The sequence below is a fragment of the Oncorhynchus kisutch genome, linkage group LG17 (assembly GCF_002021735.2).
Source record: "Oncorhynchus kisutch isolate 150728-3 linkage group LG17, Okis_V2, whole genome shotgun sequence".
NCBI classification, from domain to species: domain Eukaryota; kingdom Metazoa; phylum Chordata; class Actinopteri; order Salmoniformes; family Salmonidae; genus Oncorhynchus; species Oncorhynchus kisutch.
The window spans coordinates 51,825,176-51,847,377 of NC_034190.2; the positions used below are offsets into that span (position 1 = coordinate 51,825,176).

Below are 22,202 nucleotides of genomic sequence, written 5' to 3' on the forward strand. Positions count from 1 at the left end.
CCCAATACTTTTGGAGGTCACTTTATGTCTTTGTTCTGCTGCTAGTCTACCATACACACATTGCAAATCAAATCAAATGTTATTTGTCACATGCGCTGAATGCAACAGGTGTAGTAGACCTTACAATGAAATGCTTACTTACAAGCCCTTTAACCATGAAAATCCCTAAAAAAGTAAGAGATAAGAATAATAAATAATTAAAGAGCAGCAGTAAATAACAATAGAGGGGCTATAAGTAATTGAGGTAATGTACATGTAGATAGAGTTATTAAAGTGGCTATGCATAGATAATAACAGAGAGCAGCAGCAGTGTGTGTGTGTGTGTGGGGAGGGGGGTGGTGCAATGCAAATAGTCTGGGTAGCCATTTGATTAGCTGTTCAGGAGTCTTATGGCTTGGGGGTAGAAGCTGTTTAGAAACCTATTGGAGCATTTATGCAAGTACAAGATAGAGGGGGGCTTTGACCTTCCTCACTTTAAACTGTATTATTGGGCTGCTAATCTGAACATTGTGTCTTTCTGGAGGGAAGGTTTACCTGCGATGAGACAGAAGGATATGCCTTCATGGCTTTTGATTGAGCAGGCCTCCTGTCAACGTTCCTCACTCCCTGCACTTGTTAATAACCCATCATATGTGAAAAATCCACTTATGACTCTAACCCAGTCATTTGTCATATGCTTAGGATCTGGAAACAGATGAGGTATTTTCTTAACATACCCACTATATACATTGTCAGCCCGATTTGCCTGAATCATGCTTTCCACCCTGCATTGGATGATGTGGTGTTTTCACAGTGGAGGGAGAAGGGGCTCACAACAATTGGTCATCTATACATAGATGGTCAGTTAGCTTCATTTCAACATTTACAGGGAAAGTTCAACATGCCAACAACACATTTTTTCAGATACCTCCAAATCAGGAATTTCGTAAGGACACATATCCCACAGTATGGCATGAAGCCAAATAGTCCTACATTAGATAGCTTGATCCTTGTCAAACCCCATTCAAAAGGGTCAGTCTCTAGACTGTATGATGTGCTACAGGCCCACATAGAGGTATCCACAGACACCATTAAAAGGGCTTGGGAACAAGAACTTGGTTCAGAAATCTCAGATGAGGACTGGGTAGAAGCTCACAGTTCAGTGAATGCCAGACACAACCTTGTACAGTTTAAGGTGATACACAGGTTACATTACTCAAAAGTAAAACTGCATAAAGTATTCCCGGACACCTCACCACTGTGTGAGAGGTGCAAGCAGGACGAGAGGACGTTGACCCACTTATTTTGGACATGTCCTAAGTTACATGTTTACTGGGCTCTCATTTTTGATTACTTATCTAGAGCCTTTGATAGAGTTCTAGCCCCAGACCCATTAATCGCTCTGTTTGGTACAGTTGATGGGAATAACCACGAAGGGAAAGCTGTCTTTCTTTGTACTCTATTAGCCAAAAGGCTCATATTGCAATTTTGGAAACTGGAGACTGTACCTACCTTTGAAATGTGGTTACGGGATTTAGGGAATGTAATACATATGGTGTATGTGTGTGTGTGAGTTAAGTTTTGTTTTGTCCTCTAAATTGACCATCCCATTCAACAGTACAATGATTGTCATTGTTAGTATTGCTGTCTTTTTAAATTTATTTTATAATAAATAAACATATTATTAGAAACCTCTTGGACTTAGACTTGGCACTCCGGTACCGCTTGCCATGCAGTAGCAGAGAGAACAGTCTATGACTAGGGTGGCTGGAGTCTTTGACAATTTTTAGGGGCTTCCTCTGACACCGCCTGGTATAGAGGTCCTGGATGACAGGAAGCTCCTGAGGGCGAATAGGTTTTGTTGTGCCCTTGTCACGATTGTCTTGGTGTGCTTGGACCATGTTAGTTTGTTGGTGATGTGGATGCCAAGGAACTCTCAACCTGCTCCACTACAGCCCCGTCAATGAGAATGGGGGCATGCTTGGTCCTCCCTTTCCTGTAGTCCACAATCATCTCCATTGTCTTGATCACACTGAGGGAGAGGTTGTTGTCCTTGCACCACAAGGTCAGGTCTCTGACCTCCTCCCTATACACTTTCTCATCGTTGTCGGTGATCAGGCCTACCACTGTTGTGTCATCAGCAAACTTAATAATGGTGTTGGAGTCGTGCCTGGCAGTGCAGTTATGAGTGAACCGGGAGTACAGGAGGGGACTGAGCACGCACCCCTAAGGGGCCCCCGTGTGAGGATTAGCGTGGCAGATGTGTTGTTACCTACCCTTACCACCTGGGGCGGCCTGTCAGGAAGTCCAGGATCCAGTTGCAGAGCGAGGTGTTTAGTCCCAGGGTCCTTAGCTTAGTGATGAGTTTCGAGGGCACTATGGTGTTGAACGCTGAGCTGTTGTTAAGGAATAGCATTCTCACGTAAGTGTTCCTTTTGTCCAGGTGGGAAAGGGCAGTGTGGAGTGCAATAGAGATTGCATCATCTGTGGATCTGTTGGTGCGTTATGCAAATTGGAGTGGGTCTAGGGTTTCTAGGATAATGGTGTTGATGTGAGCCATGACCAGTTTTTCAAAGCATTTCATGGCTACAGGCGTGAGCGCTACTGGTTGGTAGCAAACCCTGCCACATCCGAGTGTCAGAGCCGGTGTAGTACGATTCAAACTTAGTCCTGTATTGACGCTTAGCCTGTTTGATGGAGGGCATAGCAGGATTTCATATAAGCTTCCGGGTTAGAGTCCCGCTCCTTGAAAGTGGCAGCTCTACCATTTAGCTCAGTGCGAATATTGTCTGTAATCCATGGCTTCTGGTTGGGGTAAGTATGTACAGTCACTGTGGGGATGACGAACTCGATGCACTTATTGATGCAGCCAGTGACTGATGTGGTGTACTCCTCAATGCCATCGGAAGAATCCCAGAACATATTCCAGTCTGTGCTAGCAAAACAGTCCTGTAGTTTAGCATCTGCTTCATCTGACTACTTTTTTATAGACCGAGAGTCACTGGTGCTGTTTAAATTTTTGCTTGTACTCAGGAATCAGGAGGATAGAGATATGGTCAGATTTGCCAAATGGAGGGCGAGCTTTGTACTATGTGTGTGGAGTAAAGGTGGTCTAGAATTTGTTTCCCCTCAAATAGTGTGAATCAAAGTTATCCTGTCAGAGAGAGAGAGAGAGAGAGAGAGAGAGAGAGAGAGAGAGAGAGAGAGAGAGATGACTCCTGGATACTCACATCTTGATTACTCATGTCCCAGTAGGGCCTCTCTCCGTATGACATCACCTCCCACATGACGATGCCGTAGCTCCACCCATCACTGGAGGAGGTGAACTTCCTGTACTGGATGGCTTCCGGGGCAGTCCATCGGATAGGGATCTTCCCTCCCTGGAAAGACAGACAAGTGTTGCGTACCAATTCTCTACCCTTCTGTCAGGACTGTGCACTCGATCACTCTCCTCATGCATTTACAAGTATTGGATTGGTGCAAGTAATTTAGCTCTAATTCCAGAGCGACTTAATGTCAGTTTCCACCATATTTCCATTTCTTTTAAAACTATAAGAAGGGGTACAAAAAAGAGGAAGGAAGTGCTGCTAGATAACACAGTACAGTAGGTATTTGTAAATAAAAGGTGCTCTTTAGTTAAAAGGGGTTAAATAACAAATATTTTAAAACTGACACATTTCGGGGGAATGCCCTGATGAAGGCCATGCTGCCGAAACGTGTATTTAAAAAATTATTGTTTCATTGAACATGCCATACAAATAAAGGCTTTTGAATTCCCTTGGCGTTGAGTGCACACTTCAGGAGTAGGGTAAAAAAAAATGGACTGCAGGCTGCAAATAAAACCTAGGTTGTGGGTGGGATCTTAATCGTCTCAAGAAGTGACAGTTGTTTCCTCATCTCCGTTGACTTCATCTGCACTGATCTGACAGCACTGGACAGGTGAAAGCAAATCCTTTGTTAAAGGGATACTTCAGGATTTTGGCAATGTTGACCTTCATCTACTTCCCCAGTCAGATGAACTCAGATGTCTCTGCAGTCTGAAGGAAGTTGCTAACTAGCGTGAACTTCCTTCATACTGGATGCAGATACATAAAAATGGTATCCACAAGTTAATTTGACTATGGAGAAGTAGAGAAAGGCCTTCATTGCCAGAATCTCAAAGTATCCCTTAAAGCAACTGTGATATTGCTTTCCTGTGTCCTATACTTGGAAATCATTGGCGATGAAAGAACGGAGACGAGAAGAAGAACCCACTTTAGACTTCGGATGCATCCTGTATGTATAATCTTAAACCTGATACAGTTCCGTACTAGCATACCACTTACAATGCACGCCCAATACATTGCCTCATAATAAGTGGTATTCTAGTCTGTATATTGGAACCATAGAAATATAATATATTCCTATGATTGGTACAGAGCCATACTCACCAGGACACTGGTGTTTGTGGGGTCTAACATGCCCAAAATACATTGCTCCATACTACACAGTATGGAAGTATGGATATTGGGACAGAGCCACACTCACCAGGGCGCTGGTGTAGGTGGGATCTGATGTGTCATCCTCCAGAAAGCGCGAGAGCCCAAAGTCCGACACCTTACACACCAGGTTGCTATTGACCAGAATGTTGCGGGCAGCCAGGTCCCGGTGCACGTAGTTCATGTCATTCAGGTACTTCATGCCCGCTGCTATGCCACGCAGCATGCCCACCAGTTGGATCACTGTGAACTGCCCGTCATTTTGCTAAAAAAAATACAGACATGTTATATTGCTACATGTTACTGTGCTATGTTATGCTATGTTTGTTATGTTCTCTGAAATGTGCACAGGCATACGGTACACGTTCTCAAAAAGGCTGGTTCTCATATTAGTTTCCAGGCGCCATTAGCCGCACAGAATTTAATCCTCATCTGGATCTGTGAGATCACCTGATCTAACTAAGCCAACTCTACACACCTCACACCTGGGCCCAGCCCGGAGGGACCCACTACAGCAAATCAAAAACAAGAAAGCTATAAAGTGTTGATGCAGAGGAGAGACAGCCACTGTGTTCTTGAATTCATTGTGTTCTTGATGTAGAAACATAGTTGTAGTTGAAAAATCTGTAGTTGATAAGAGATATTTATCCACTGTCTGGTTACTGTGATACAGTGCCTTCAGACAGTAGTCATACCCCTTGACTTATTCCACATTTTGTTGTGTTACAGCCTGAATCAAAACACATTTAAAACAAATATCTCACCATCTACACACAATGCTCCATAACGACAAAGTGAAAACGTGTTTTTAGAAATGTTTGCAAATTTATAGAAAATTAAATGCAGAAATATCTCATTTACACAAGTATTCACACCCCTCTAATCATCCTTGAGATGTCACTACAACTTGATTGGATTCCACCTGTGACCAATTCAATTGTTTGGACAGGATTTAGAAAGAAACACATCTGTCTATATATTGTCCCACATTTGACAGCACAGGTCAGAGCAGAAACTATACCATGAAATCCAAGAAACTGTCCGTAGTTCTCAGAGAAAGAATTGTGATGAGGCATATATCTGGGGAAGGGTATACAACAATTTACAGAGTGTTGAAAGTTTCCAAGAGCGCAGTGGTCTCCATTGTTGGGAAATGGAAAAAATAGGGAACTACCCAGACTCTGCCTAGAGCTGTCCGTGCGACCAAACTGAGCAAATGGGCAAGAAGGACCTTGGTCCCAATGACCACTCTGACAGAACTACAGAGTTCCTTGGCTGAGATGGGAGAACCTGCCAGAAGGACAACAGTCTCTATAGCACTGAACCAATTTAGGCTTTATGGGAGTGCAGCCAGATGGAAGCCACTCCTGAGAAAAAGACATATGACACCACACCTGGAGTTTGCAAAAAGGCACGTGAGAGCATAAGGCAAAATATTTTGTGGTCTGATGAAACAAACATTTTACTCTTTGGCCTGAATGCAAAGCACTATGTCTGGAGAAAACCAGACATAGCTCATCACCCGTTTAACACCATCCCTTCCGTGAAGCAACGGGGATGCTTTTTAGCGGCAGGGTCTGGGAGACTGGTAAGGATAGAAGGAACAATGAATGGAGTCAAATACAGGCAAATCCTTGATGAGAACCTGCTTCAGAGTGTAAATGACCTTAGACTGGGGCGAAGAGTTATGTTCCAACAGGACAATGACCCCAAGCATACATCCAAAGCAATGCTGGAAAGGCTTCAGAACAAGGATGTGAAAGTCAATGAGTCCAGACTTGAAACCCATTGAAAATCTTTGAAAATACTTGAAGAATGTGGTTCACCGCCGCTTCCCATCCAACCTAACAGAGCTTGAGAGAATCTGCAGGGAAGAATGGAGGAAAATCCCCAAATCCAGATGTGCAAAGCTGATACAGAGATACCCAAGACGACTCAAAGCTGTAATCGCCGCCAAAGGTGCATCTACAAAGTATTGACTCAGAGGTGTGAAGACTTATGTGAATGACATATATTTCATTTTCAACAAATTTGCTTAAAATTATGTTTTCACTTTGTCATTTTGGAGTATTCTTTGTAGATGAGTAAAACAAAAACAATACATTTTGCATTCAGGCTATAACAACAAAATGTGGAATAAGTCAAGGGGTATGAATACTTTCTGAAGGTCACTGTATAATTTAAATGCTGTCATATTTATTATCTCCGAAATTCACTCAGGAGAATAGGCAGAGATCCAGCCCTTAGGTTCTCCACTTCTAACTTAGTCACCTTTCCTTTTATTTGAAAAAGACAAACAGGGGAAAGCAACCTACTGTGTTTGAACCTGAAGTGTCTGGAAGAAGGAAGGAAAGGAGAAAAGATCTCTCCAGAGTATTGAGAGGCCCATTGACCTACTGACCCTGAGGAAGGAGTCCAGTGATCCATTCTCCATGAACTCAGTGATGATCATGACTGGGGCACTCTTGGTGACCACGCCCTCCAAGTGGATGATGTTGGGGTGGTCAAACTGGCCCATGATGGAGGCCTCAGATAGGAAGTCCCGCCTCTGACGCTCTGTGTAGCCCACCTTCAGGGTCTTGATGGCCACCAGGATCTCTCTCTTTCCGGGGAGACGCAGGTTCCCACTGCACACCTCCCCAAACTCTCCTGAACAATAATATGTTCAGGTTTACTGGGCATCAGCAAAGGGCTCTGATACATCCCTACAGATGCTGTATCTTAATTTGATCATCCTGTTGCAGAAATTTGCAAACTTGTAGTGTATTCAAGGTTTAACAAGGCTTCTAAAGTTTGTCATTTCCACTTCAACATTTTAGACTTGATTTGCCCTAACATTTATTTATTTTTTACAAAAATGTCCATTAATTATAATCCACATAATAATTTACATTTCTTGTCACTGCAGGATTATTTTCCTGCTGTAGCAAACTGGATCAAATTAAGATCCTACATCTGTATAAGACTTCCAAGTGCTATGATATGGGTCTGTAACTTGGATATATTAAATGTAAGACAATCTTACAACATGTATTATTGGGTTTAATACACACGTGTATATCAATATCACACTTTATGGGCCAGTTTTTAGTCCAGGACTAAGCTTTAAATGTGTTATAACGTATATATTGTAATGTATATAGGGTTTTCACCTTCGCCGGTTGATTTTTTACCTGCGCCAATGACTTGCTCGATCTTGACACAGGAGGTGTCAATCTCTTTGGCAAACTCCCTCACTGCCTCGTTGGGGTCCTCATAAGTGAATGGGTCGATATAGATCTTCATTCCTGGAGACACTTGGAAGGAGAAACAAAGAAAACAGAGGCTATGCATAATATCCAGTACCAGTCAAAGGTTTGGACACACTTACTCATTCAAGGGTTTTTCTTATTTTTTTTTACTATTTTACTAGAATGCCAAGAGTGTGCAAAGCTGTCATCAAGGCAAAGGGTGGCTACTTTGAAGAATCTCAAATATTAAATATATTTTGATTTGTTTAACACTTTTTTGGTTAATACATGATTCCATATGTTTTATTTCATAGTTTTGATGTCTTCACATTTATTCTACAATGTAGAAAATAGTCAAAAATGAAGAAAAACCCTTGAATGAGTAGCTGTGTCCAAACCTTTGACTGGTACTGTACATCCTGGGGATACGCATTGGGACTACATACAACAGTAGCTAAAACCTTGCCTGGACTAAGACCTGCTACAGGTAGTTAGGTACAGTAGTAACTCTGAACTCCCAGTATTCCACATCTAACCGTTACAGCCCCACTGTCCCCGGGATGACAGTATAATTCCAAAGCAAATGTTTCTAAATTATGTATATCTAATGTATATCTAAATTAATCCTATTTCAAAAAAAGATCATTCAAAAATTGTAAAAACATGTTACTCACTGTGGCCACTGGTGTAGTGCTGGAGCTTATCTGTGAATTCAGATTCTGGTCTCTCAGAGCTTCTTCGATTGCAGACGATGACGAATACGACGACAGCGATGATGAAGACCATGCCTGCAGCGGCGGAGCCAATGATGAGGGGGAGCTTCTCCTGAAAGCTGGACTTGTACTCTTCTGCAAGTACACAACAAAATAAACCCCATTCTGGTTATTACCTTCTACTAGGTTGGCCTACTCTGTAATGTTGCACTTTTGGGACCATACCGTTTAGCGGGCGAGCACCAAAAGTGTCTGGGGGGGGAAACATTTAAAAAATACTATTCGCTGGTTCGAGGTTTGGTTCAAACGGTATACCTTCGGTCATGGTCTGAAAGAACATCTTTCCGCTGAAACGTCCGAATCCAGCCACGGTCCGAGCCCGCACCTGGAAGACGTATATAGCGCCGGGCTTCAGGCCCCGGATGACTGCTGTGTTGGTCTGGCTGCGCACCACTGATGAGTTCCATTCTGCCATGCTCTGGAACACACAGTGTAAGACTGGATCTGCTCACTGTCCGAATGCTCCCCAAGCTTACAGTAATAGCAATTGCAGCAGTAATACAGTAGTAACACCTGTCAACTGACGTTACCTTTTCATAGTACTGCAGCTCATAGTCTAGTATGAGGCCGTTGGGCTGGTCAGGTTGGGACCAGGAGAGAGTGATGCTGTCGGGGGTCCGGCTCACCTGGTGCATAATCGACACGGCCGATGGCGCTGACAGACAGAGACAGCGAGAGACAGAGAGACAGAGAGAGAGATACAGGTTCAGATAGACAGGTATAGAAGGGTTAAGGTTAGTGACAACACCACAACACTCGGGAGCAGACAGCTTTAATATCCCAACTGCCAATCAAGAACTAGACTAATGAGGCAGCAGCCTGTACCTGGTCTTGCACCCTGTCTCTAAGGCTGATATCTGTACTGTGCTGAAGGAACTGAGAGCCAGGAACATCGGAGGCGGTTTATTAAGTACTATTCTAGTCATCCATGCTCTGAAAATACTAATAGTAATATTGTATTTGTTTTCAAAGGGGTGAAATATTCACTCAGTAGGCAAAGACACACAGGCATGTGCGCACGCACGCACACACGCACCCACACACATACACCCACACACATACACACACACACGCATTTCGTTAATGAGGGCTTAATGAGGGCCTGTTTATGTAATATTAGTGCTTCTCCTTACAGTCTGTAATTGCAGGTCCCAGCAGCCCCAGAGACACTGGGGTTCATGGGAACCTGAGTTTGGTCTTTTTACAGTCCCAGCCCAGACAGTAATTAGGACTGACAGCTACTGCACTGGAGAAAAGACTACAGTGTCAAGGGCAGAGAGTTTCAACTGATAGCCTGACCCCAATAACAACACTGCCTAACACCCAGTCCATTGAATGCCATGTCTGAATACTGTATACCAAGCGCCCAAAATGCAGTGCAACTTACTCACACTAATAAAAGGTGCCAAATCATTCTGTCACTGAATTATTCTGGAATATCCTCTATCTCATGTAGACATCATAAATATTACTTAAGCATCCTTACACAGACATGGTTTGTACCAACTGAAGTATATATGTACTTATGCAGATCTTGCCTTTGGAAAACACCCGGATGATTGATTGTTTCGCCCATCAAAATATCTAAACCTATTCGGTGTAATATTCCCTCTGGCACTCCTTGCCAGACTGGAGACACTGCTGACCATTTCTCTCCACTGAACTTCACACTTGAACACAGTACTGTTGGAGAAGAGTGAATTAAATGCTGTAGAGGACTGTGTCTATTGGTTCCTTTACCGGCCTGGTTGGTGGTGATTTTGACCGACGAGTACTGTGGTGAGTAGGGGCTCTGGTCGGAGACCCCGTTGACTGCCTGGATCTCAAAGGTGTACTGCGTGTGGGCCAGCAGGTCACTAATGTGGACCCTAGTCTCTGTCAGTCCCAGTTGGCGGGGGACGAACTGGACGTTGTCCCCGCAGCGGGTACAGCCTCCCCGGCCCCCTCCACAGCTCTTACAAATGATGTTGTAGACCACGTCCTCGCGGCCACCGCCATCGCGCGGTGCGCTCCACTCCAACCTCAGGGATGTCTCGTTCACAATGGAGATGACACTCTGGGGCGCAGAGGGGATGGCTGTCAGGGAAGAGGTGGGATACGAGGAAGAGTTTAGGGAGGGTCACTGATAATAAGGTCTATACTCCAGACACGGGTCATCATTAACCTTGATCCTGAGGAGCAACAGGGGGTGCAGTGTTTGATTTCAACCCAACCCACACCCTGTACTATAGCTCTCCAGGATCAGAGTTGTTGACTACTGGTTAACTCTGTAATAAATGACCTCTATGTGGTTGGAGTAGTGTACAGTACGTTACTACAGTCTCTACACTTCAACTGAACAGAAAGTATTCACCGTAGCTGATTATTCTGACACTAAATTCAAAGACTCCAAAGTATTTTCATGAGCTCTATTCAACCCCATCAGGCGTCAGATTAACATTTTCAATAGTAGGGAGAGAGAGCAGTGAAAAGAGCAGTGAGCTAGCTAGTTAGCGTCCTGTCGGAATCTGAGAGACACAAAGAATGCCCATGCACGCTCATTTCTGCCTCTTCAATCAGAAAGAGACTGCTGAGGGCCACCTCGCCATTGTGGCCCTGGTTGCGTCCCATATAGAACCATATTGCCTTGATAGTACACTACTTCTTACCAGGGCCCATAATAGGGTACCCATAGGGCTCAGGGTCAAAAGTAGTCCACTATAAAGACAATAGGGTACCATTTGGGACGCAAGCCATGTTTTCACATTCTAAAACAGCTGCCCCCCTCATAAGGGACAGGCTTATGCAAATCTCTCTATTTTCTCGGAGGTCCTTTTCGGACTGTTGCACCAATGGAAGAGAATGGAAGGGACATTCCACCAAGAGAATGGAAGGGACATTCCACCAGTTCAGTGCGTATACAAAAGAGGGCTACCACATACCAGGATGAAGCATAACCCGTGTTTTTCCCTCGGGTACGGGGCACCTAGAAGTATGCATCACTTTGGTATTTCTTATGTGAAAATATACAGGCGGAGCTGGAGTGTTGTTAAAAGAGCGGTCGTTGAATTAGGTTAGCAGTTTTGTTTGTGCTCATTGCAATATGCACAAAATATATCAGATTAATTCTGTCTTTGCTAAACAGGTGCTTTTATCTATAGTGAATGGCACATTAGGCCTAAATTATTAGAGGTGAGGTGATAGATTCTGTTAGTAAATTCAAATCACAAATGAAAACTCAGTTCACAAATTGATAATGGCCCATTATGTCCTGAGAGCATTTGTCAATTCATTAGTCAAAATGTAAATGTGCATGCTGCAAAACGTTATATTCTTAAATACACAAAAAGCCTACTAAATAAGCTGTAGTATGAGAATCTCCAGTCTTTCCTTAACACTGGGCTACAGCACCCCCTATGGAGAGTGAATGGTACTGTAAGAACCAGGAACCTACTGGTGCAGGGCATCAGTGGGGGATCTGAGTCGGTGCGGTAGTAACCGTTGCGGCACACACAGTTGGTGGCCCCCTCATTGGTGATGCGACTGTTGATGGGACACTGGAGACACTGGTGGTCGCCCTGGGAAGGCTTAAAGAACCCTGAGCCACACGCTGCAGAGGAGAAAGACAGGTGTATCTTTATTTAACTAGGCAAGTCTATTAAGAATACATTCTCATTTACAATGACGGCCTACCAAAAGGCATTGGGATTAAAAATAAATATATTATAAATATAGGACAAAACACACATCACGACAAGAGAGACAATACAACACTACAGAAAGAGAGACCTAAGACAACAACAGAGCAAGAAGGCAACACAACACCACAGCATGGCGATAGAGACATGAAGAGACAGAGGGAGTGGGAGAGATAATTCATAACCTAAGTTGTTATACTTAAGAGGGACATAAATTCAATACCAGACGTTATACAATATGACGGCATGAGAGAAAAAAGGATACAGAGTCGATTGAAAGACAAATTCCCAGACATATCATAAAATATTGGTCTTGAAATACACAGACACATTACCTTTGGCATGTCCTTCCACATATGGTTAATACAACTTCCAGGAATCAGAGGCTTGTTGCTATTCAGTTTTTTTTGTCTCATGGCATTTGAAACTCTGGGAGAACAGAGTGAGGCATAGTCAAAGAGACTTTGAAATCTGGAGGTCTCGAATTGAATGGCTATACCATAAAAGGCAACGGTTGTGTGATAGGGAGAGAGGGGTGGTAGAGTGTAGGGAACAATATGTGGGGTTACACATATTCTACAACTGTGGAGTATGTGTTAAAATAGGGCTAAAGAGAAAGAGGAGTATTTATACCAAATCCTCATATCACTACCAAAGGCTAATGCGCTCCATCATTTTTTCTCCTCCATGATTGCCGACATTGAGAATGTCTATGTCTAGAAACCTTTGTTCCGATCAACAAATTCTGCTAACCAATATCCTACCAACACCATGTACGGTGTCTTCTAAAGGGCTAAATGATGTGTGTGAAGGTTCCTGCAGCCTCCAGCTTTGCAAGCTAATCCAATCAAGATGGTGTGAAAGTAATTAAATGCCTGTCTGCCACTTCCTCAACTCTCTGGATGTGTCCAAAATGGCAACCTATTCCCTATATAGTGCCCTACTTTTGACCAGGGTGGCAGGGCCCATAGGGTTTTGGTCAAAAGTGGTGCAAAGGGAATGGGGTGCTACTTGGGATGTGGTCTCTGACTGTCTGACACTGGCAGACACGTAGCAGTCCATCCCCGACCACTGCATTTAGCCAGTCTGTGTCAGGACAGTGGGAGAAAAATATATATACAGTAGTATATTTTCTACCCTTTTTGGAGGATAACTTTACATTGTTCTCTTATATTGAAACAGTGTTTGTCTCTTGTTGTTATTGAATTCATTTAGTTTTTGTCTCATTTACCAAGAGGTCCGAAACCATCTTTGACTAACTGTCCTATCTTCTACTTGCCACAATGAGAAGCTGTAGGAATCCCAGGCAGTCAAAGGACAGCCAGTGTGACGACACAAAAGAAAGAGTCTGTTGACAGAGGGACCCAGGGAACACCCATGGCTAGACCCAGACTGAGAGGAAGGAGGTTTGAAGTGGGAGAGAGAGGATTTGACAATTCGCTAATAAGGGGTCATTCAATAAATAAATAGTTCCACAATCTGTGATACTCAGATGTCAATATTTCAGGCCACAGTGTAGTCGTCCCAGCCCCTGGATCCTACCAAACAGAAATATAATCACTAGAATGGGTTTCCCCAATGAGGGCGCACTCCCCTTAAACTGCCCCTAATTTACACATTTTTAGCTACAACTTCACTTGAGCAAAGTGAGATGTAGAGTCACTGATCTACAAAAAGTATTCCCTGCCAAATAATAAGCATAGCGCAATTAAGATTCATAGAGCTACGCCTCCCCTGGCTTACGGCACTGCTACACTACAGCCACCGGGCATCCAGCAATGCCATCAGCCATCAGCCATTGAGGGAACACTTCCTTTGAAATCAATGAAAGCTACTATACTGCCCGCGTTGTGTCACGTCCAATGACAGCATCCAAGCTCAAGATTCGTAGATGTTCAATTCTCGACGGCTGACGCATTCTATCTTCTATCCTGTGAATTTAAATAATGAGGGGGGGGGGGGGGGGAGTTGATTTCGATTGGTCTTGTCTATCAGGTAGAACGTCACATTGACACAATGCTGATGGCAACACAGGTAGTGTGGCTGACTTGTTCGGCGATCCCCCCAAACCACAAATTCACACACAACCAGACATTGATTGACTGATTGGAGACAGCTTGTGTCAATTAAATAATATTTCCTGGGATGTTCTACCTGTAGCAGACCTACAGTAGTGGATAATGCTGGAAATACTGGTAAAAAACCAAAACAACTGGCATGTGATACTAAACAGCCAGATAAGGTTTCTATATTAAGGTAGCCAATGCTTGCTTACGATATTGTGGCTACTAAATGTGGAAGACTTGTGTAAAGAATTTGTTTGTTGAACCAACTTTAATTTATTGAATAGCTTGTAACGCAATTGAAGAAATGTGAATAGTTAAATCCAAATTAAAAAGTGAACTTGGAACAAGATGAAACAAATGGGTTGTATTTACATTATATATTGTATTGTGTTTGTTATTTATTAGGTTTAACCAAAACGGAAACGAGTGTTGAAAGAAATAGGTTGCAACTTGAAATATCGGTTTGGTAATAATCAAATAAAACAGTTGGCAACGAATCGTATATATTTGGTTTCAACAAATGTAGCATTTTTCAATTGAGAAAACCTAACTAATTTACTTGTGACCAGTTTTTTTGGTTGATCCAAACTGACATTTTTTGTCTATATCTATTCAGCTGTGTTTGGCATTCTCCGACGCCCGAGAAACTGATCCGAGAGGGGAGATGCAAGGCCATTATATTTCTAATGTTTATTACAGAACTAATGTAACCAGCTACATTTCCTCATGTTTCGCTTAAAGTTAATCTGCCATTTTACCAGGGAAAAGTAGGCTGGCTACACCGAGAAAAGTTACTGGAGAAAGGTGGCTACACATCAGTCAAAGCGATGTCTTTTGATAGAATGCCAATTTGTGAATTCTCAAACGAGTGCAGAAGTGCAAATGAAGCACAAAATGTGTTTGATGCTGAGCAAAAATGTACAATAAGAATATCTGTATTGTAGATCTGCGTTTAAAAAAATAATCTGTGTGAAAAAAACAAAGAATTCTGAGTTAAGGCGACCCTTAAGTTTAACTTGCTAGTTATCTAAGTAAGTGGCTGAATTAATAAGGTGCATGGGGCATCATAATGTGTTCCCTTTCTGCCATGTTTGAGAAGTCAAAGCCCTTTGAATGAGTTATCTGTACAGCTGCAACTGCAGCTTGATTTCCTTGCGTTTGTTCTCCTCTCTGTTCTGGGCCGTCTGCTTCTCCCTGTCTTCTTCTCCGAGCAGAGCAGGCAGGCTCCTTGCCTTAGCGACTCCCAGACTCCACAGAGACACAGTCTGTGCACAGTACTGTCCTTCCTTCAGACAAGCATGCGTCCAAACTTGTTCATTTCATTTGCACAATGTCTTTCGTTCACATTTGCTTGAAAATGTCCAAACTCACCAAAAATGACATTCGGTAGCTCCTACCTATATATGTATAACTATAACTTGATTGTCTGTCTTTGCAATTTGTGTATTTTCGTTTCCGCTCGTTAACATATTTAGCTAGCAGCCTCCATGGAAATTCTCTATTACAAAGTGCTAATATTGTTACCATTCTGGTAATAGAGCCCCTTCTGTACTAAGGCGGTAACACCGTAAATCCCGATGTGAGAGAAGGAAGGTATGAGGATATGAACATCTGGATACAGCCCAACCCTAGATTCAAGCATGGCGCTATAAAATATCTATAGATTTAAAAGTGTATTAAATATCTATATCTATCTATAGATTTAAAAGTGTTTGTACTTTGACACTCTCAAGAGTTGGCTCACATTATGTGATACTACAGAAGTAGTATATGAAACTGAAAACACTTAAATAATCATGTTCTTTGAGACAATTCTTCTTGACAAAACAAAATAATGAATGAGTCAGCCTGATGTGGAGCAGTAGAATTAAACTTTGGCCTTATCAAAGGCTTAACAAAACTGTACACACGTAGCAAAGGTCAATTTGTGAACAGTGCCTGACTTTGATCCAGTAGCAGGCAGAGACAACCCACTGCCATGTATTGACACTGACAACATCGCCAACATTCTGCGGAGCCATTCTCCTAATTAGAGCCAGAAGCTCTTTGTGTTTCCCGACCATATAGGCTATAAATAGGACCCCGCACACGCATAGACGTGTGCACACATGCATACACACACAGTCTGCATGAAGAGGCTCTGTCAGAAATGAAGAAGAGACACCTGTCTAAGAGAGGCTGAGTTCAGGAGTAGCAGTCAGACTGAAAGCAATATTATCCAACATGAGGTTGCCCACAACATTACCACTCTGTCTCCTCTGCACCGCCCTGTGAATCTTTTAACACTGTGGTTAAGTAAAAATAACATATCAACTGTGTGTGAGAGAGAGGAGGACAGAGAGAGAGAGAGAGCGAGAGAGAGGAAGAGGGAAAGGGAGAGAGAGAGAGAGAGAGAGATGTGGATGTGGATGACTCGGTTTCTGAGGGAGTTTAATGCGCCATGTTTGTAGGATTGGCGGTAAATTGAGAGGACAGTCTTTTCCCCTCATGCATTTCCAGGACTCCTGACCCGTTAGTAATTGCTTGAGCTTGGGGGTCTGCCCTAACATAGCCCAGAATTCTATTCTCAGAAGACTTCATTTGCAGTGGCTTGATTCAAATGACTCTTGTACACGCAAGAACCATGATGTCCCAATAATCTGAGTGTGGCCCAGAATTACATAGAACCATGTGTCTGTTGGAGGTGGAGAGAGAGAGAGGGGTAAATACTACAGGGGGTTGCTTATGTTACATGTACAGAGTCATGCACATCTAATCTCTCACATAAAACTAAGTGTACTCTCTTCACAAATGTTTTTATACAGAATAAAATTACAATGTAAGAGTTGTAAATCTGGTGTTGAATACACTGGGGGCAGCAGGTGAGTTCTCGCTCTCTGATTATGTTCAATGACCATTGAATGCTCAGTAGAAGCCGAAACCCAGAGGACAACATCCACTGTTGCAGGACATAACTCTGGCTTCCCCACTAGACAGAGTAAATGCCTGCAGTGTATATTTACTCAACAAAAGATTGTCTAGGAAGCAAATCAGTTAACAATGTGCACAATCCAAACCCATCTGAAGCATGTTGGTACATTTTTTTTTAAAGGGACTGGCATTTTTCTGATAGGGTCATAACTTTGGAAGTTTGGAAAAGGTGCTTGTACAAGCAAGAGTTTGAGTGTTCGCTTCGATCTTATGAAAGAAACCAATACAGCAACAAATATGTGACAAGTGAATTTACTCCTCACAAATACAAAAATTATGACTGGAAAGAGGGGAAGGTCCGAGGTGGGCTGGGCATGAGCGTTGCTCATTTCTCCACCTTGCATGTCCATTCATCCAACTAGACAAATGCATGTACCTATTGAATGTCTTGTTACAGCAATAAGGTCCCTCGTTCCCCTGCAGGCTTGAAATGAATCCAAAGGGCTACACTCCCACGATTCACTGCTCTCCATGGGAGAGAGGAAGACGGGGTGAGGTTAGAGAGCTTGACCCTAGAGCATGTTGAGTAGCCAGTAGAAGTGTTACGCAGAACATAGGCATTTCATGTTAGGACAAGAAATGCCCTAACATAAACCACGAAACATAGGTCATTAATAGATCCGTCGGCTATGGGCTTTATACTGTATAAAAGCTGGGTGAGTATGAAGGTGCCTGGTGATGTGAAGTCACTGTCCTCATTCAGTGGTCAAATTACCATCAAAATGGACTCTTGAGTAATGATTTCCTGGATGACTAAACCAGATTTAACAACATAGGGGAGTCACTGCTGTGTGACAGTATGACTAAGGCTCAGTGATATCATTGACTACCTCTGGCTATTTAAGTGTCCCTCCTCCCCAAAGAAACCTTCACACCGCGAAACACGGCAGAACAGGTCGTTGAGGGCTTCATTAGCAGTGCTTGATATTTCTAATCAAATAGCCAGGGATTTGTGTGTGTGTGTGTGTGTGTGTGTGTGTGTGTGTGTCAGATATTTTCCTTGTCTCTTCCTTTCTTCACTCATCACAGAAATACATTAGGGTAAGGGAAGACACTAGGATAGTGCTTTCTTGGCATAAAGTGATATCTCTCTGATATCTCTCTGGGACATAGGTCTATGGTTTAAAGACACCTCTAATTACCCTCAACACTCTCCCCTACAGCACATTCTTGACCCATCTTTCCGGGCACTAATTGCGTTCCCTTAGTGACTCTGCTGTAGTTAGTAAACCAAAGGTATATGCATTAAAGATGTAGGATCTAAATTTGAAACTTGTAGTGCATTTGACATGTAAAAAAGCTTCTGAAGTTTGTAATTTCCACTTAGAAATTTCAGACTTGATTTTCCCTTCCGCAAAAAGTATCAGCCGCTACAAAAATGCCTATTAATTATAATCCAAATTAAGATCCAACATCTGTTCATGTCTCTATCCTCTGGCTTATCACTAATCTCAATAAGTAAATGACCAAGGCAAAACAGTCCACAGTAGTAGTAAACACATTATATCAGCAGCTCTCACCTCGACACACCGTGCCGTTCTCCACCGCCTCGTGCCCAGCCTTGCACATACAGCGCCCAATGGGCACCATCCACTCCCCGTCCCCGTTACAGTAGAGCTTGATGGGCACATCCACCTCCTCCCCATTGGGCACACACACACCCCGCGCCGCCACCAGGGAGGTGCTCTCCGCCCCAGACAGGGTCTCAGGGAACACAGCGCCATTCTCGACCACGCGGGGGCACTTCCTGTAGAAGACGCGCACGGCGATGAGCGACATGCAGCTGCCGTAGTCCTGGAATGCCAGGTAGAAACCCTGGCGTGACACGGGGCCGAAGCTCCGTACCTCCCTGTTGATTTTCATCACCCGGCTGCCCAGGTCCACCTGGGAGAAGCTCTCGTCAGCTGCGATGGTGTCCACTTTAATCCAGGGGTTCTCCATCCAGGCCGGGGACACCTTATTGGCGGTGTCCGAGTCTGTCTCGTAGTAGTACAGGTTAAAAGTCTCTTTACAAGAGCCGGGGACGCTGGGGATGGAGCTGCAGTCGCGCACCGAGAACTTAATCTCCACGTGGATGCGCTGGGCGCCGCGCCGGCGAATGAACTTGGTGCGTACCCAGTTGTTCTGGTTGTTGTCAAAGACATTGCACACCTGGTAGGTGCGGATGGTATTCATATTCTCATCGTAGCCACTCACCTCCTCCCACTGCCAGGGACAGACAGAGCAAGAGGTCAGTTTAACATCCATGACCAGTGAAAAGTCAACATATTATTTGAATTACTTTGATTACTGGTCTTAAAAAAAACCAAAGAACCCATATCGTGATTAATGTCAAAATAAACGTGCAATAAGATTCAGTTGATGTATCACTTGGCTCACAGCTTTCACACTGTTTATCTTCCTGGCATCACACACATGAATTATTGATTTCAGTATGACAGGGCAATCTTCCTTCAGCAGAGTTAACAAAACAACATCGCAATTCCTCAGACAGCTCCCACTTTTACATTTTAGATGAAAGGCACACGTAGGCAAATTTCCCCCAATTCACTTTGCTTAGAAGTTTATTTTATGAAATAAATTATTAACTCTAACCAACTACATCAGGGGGGAGGTTCACACATGCTGTTTTGGGGCCTTTTGCAACCTATGACCGGATATATTGCTGCCCCTATTTGTATTCCGAACAACAATGCCGTATGAACATGGTAAACAAATAGGGATACTTATTCCTGATATATGCTTTTGCTGTTGCTCTAAATTGGGCTTCTCATGGTGTTGCAGCTAGAGACGGTTCTGCAAAATGACAAAAAGTTTAAAAAGTTTACAAAATGGTGTGTCATATAATGAGATGCTTTGTTCTACTCACCCCCAATGCTGGATAGATAGTCCATCCCAGCTCTGCTGTTGCCGTCGTAGAGTCCATGAGTATTTCTACAGGGAAATCAAGATGAACAAGTTAATGTGGTGTTAAAAATCACAACTGCAAAACAGGGCAACGAAGACAGCAAGACACATGTTACTGTCATTGTGAAATATTGTGGTGAGAGAATAGTATTAACTGTGTATGACTGACCAACGTCAAAACGAGGATAAAAAAAAATGTGTTTCTCTAGCCACATATGTACATTCATCATTATCGCTAGAGGGTTGCAACAATGTTGCCTTCTCTCCCCTCTGTTCTTAGCGTTATATATGGAGTCTACACCTGTACATCTCTCTAAATAGATTAGATAATAACTTTATCCCCAAGGGGAAATGTTAGCTCTGTGCATACATAATCAAACATAGAGATGGGCATATGCAGACAATAAATACAGGTTCATGAGCGATCAATGATTAATCTGTAAACTACATACACTATACACATCAGTACACTCCGTCACTTAAAATGTTGCCAGGATGCAGTCGTGACAGCTCTATTGGTTAATCATGATACTCCTAACATGGTCTGACAGAATTGCACAATTATGATCATAACACACTTTTGCGACTTGGTGTAGAGTGATATCGTAGGAGTATTGTGTTATGACCCGTGCCCCTGCTTTGTGTTGTTTCAGTGATGGTCTGTGTGCAGTCACGCTAAGGGGGCACAGTGACACTCTGCTGCACCTCAACCACACTTTATACAGGAGGAACGGTAGTGAATGACTCTGCCTGGTGACATCTGCTGTCTCTCTCTCTCTTTCTCCCGCTCTTCAGTATCCGGACACACACGCACGCACACAGTGAAGCCCATAATCTCTCCTCTCACCACCCCCACCAGAAATGGAAGGGCAAGTAGGCTGTAAGTCTTCCCCACTCTGCCTGTGTAGACTGACACATTTTAAATTATTCACAGGGTCCTATCAGTGAAGTGCTGCTGAGTGGAGAGATGGTACGAACAAGTATATTTAAGCCTTATATGCTGGTAGGGAATACAGGAAGGGGGACAGGCCACAACCTACTCATACAGTGGTAAAACATAGGTTGGACCCTGATTATGTAGACTGAGCACAATTCTGTCTCTATAAAAATGGACCTGGATGGAAACCGTACTTGGGGGGGAAAGGGTTAGAATAAGGGTTAGTTGTTTATCGAGTGTATTCCTCATGATAACACACTGCCTGGTACCCTCACATCTGCAGTTGAGAACAAAGACTTATGGAAAGCCAATAGCATCAATGTCTGGTCCACAGGGACACTGCAACACTGTCTTCCACCCTAGAGAATTAACACTCGCCATTGCAAGGGCCATGATTTCCCACCGGTAACTACACAACTCGAGAAGGAAAATCTCCTGCTTTTACATTTCCCTATCAATTTGTCCCCAGTCAGGTCGCATGGTCTGGAAAAAAACAGCCCCCAATGCTCTCTCTAGCAAACATCTGTCTTCAACTGTTCAGTACATCATGATACCCACTATCAGATGAACTTCTGAATATTTTTTCCATCTAGGGAGTTTTTCCTTGCCACGGTGCTGCTGATTGGTCTTTGGGATCTAGGCTAGGTTATTGTCGATGTAAGAATGATATATAAATAGAATTTGATTATTGGATTGATTTGTCCCACCATAGGTTGCGGAAAGGGAAGAGACCGTGGCTGACCCTCCCAGTTCTGAGAACGTTCTAGGAAGGTTAAACATGACGTTATCCTCGGGACATAGTCACAGAAAAAAAAGATGTTGTGGTGGCAGGTCCAGAGAAGTACTTGGGTGGACGAGATTTTGCTGCAGAGGAGTTTAAAGGTGTTGAACGATAGTGTCCCGTCCTCCCAGGCTGTCGGCCTGGTGTAGGATCAGATAGGGCCAAGTAGTGGAATAGTGGTGAGGTTTTAATGTGTGTGGGTTTAAATGGTAGGGACATTTTTCTTCCCTTTTCCCCTTCCCTGTTGAGCTAGTTCCCAGTTTGTTCCGGGGATGTCCCCAGGGACATTTATAGGACACTCTCAGGAAGTTGTGTCATGGACATGGTCCTGTGGAGATTTTGTCTAGTTACCGGTTTGTTCTGGGGACGTCCCCAGGGACGATTTTAGGATGCTCTTATAATGT

General features: G+C 43.4%; 1 protein-coding gene across 5 annotated transcripts in view; it reads right to left on the minus strand.

Moving 5' to 3' along the window:
- The window catches only part of LOC109907866 (ephrin type-B receptor 2), a 68,152-nt gene that overhangs the window by 14,679 nt on the left and 31,271 nt on the right, over positions 1 to 22,202 (minus strand). Inside the window, exons 2-12 of one of the 5 annotated variants that reach the window (XM_020506117.2) lie at positions 20,043 to 20,107; positions 18,694 to 19,378; positions 11,894 to 12,049; positions 10,201 to 10,536; positions 8,991 to 9,115; positions 8,716 to 8,878; positions 8,362 to 8,535; positions 7,610 to 7,753; positions 6,859 to 7,106; positions 4,507 to 4,722; positions 3,210 to 3,359 (exon numbers count right to left, since the gene is read on the minus strand). In XM_020506117.2, coding sequence (XP_020361706.1) covers positions 3,210 to 3,359; positions 4,507 to 4,722; positions 6,859 to 7,106; positions 7,610 to 7,753; positions 8,362 to 8,535; positions 8,716 to 8,878; positions 8,991 to 9,115; positions 10,201 to 10,536; positions 11,894 to 12,049; positions 18,694 to 19,378; positions 20,043 to 20,107 — 2,462 coding nt within the window. Of the gene's footprint in view, positions 1 to 3,209; positions 3,360 to 4,506; positions 4,723 to 6,858; positions 7,107 to 7,609; positions 7,754 to 8,361; positions 8,536 to 8,715; positions 8,879 to 8,990; positions 9,116 to 10,200; positions 10,537 to 11,893; positions 12,050 to 18,693; positions 19,970 to 20,042; positions 20,108 to 22,202 lie in introns of all 5 variants that reach the window. The other 4 variants (XM_020506120.2, XM_020506118.2, XM_020506119.2 and 1 more) reach the window with 4 other exon arrangements.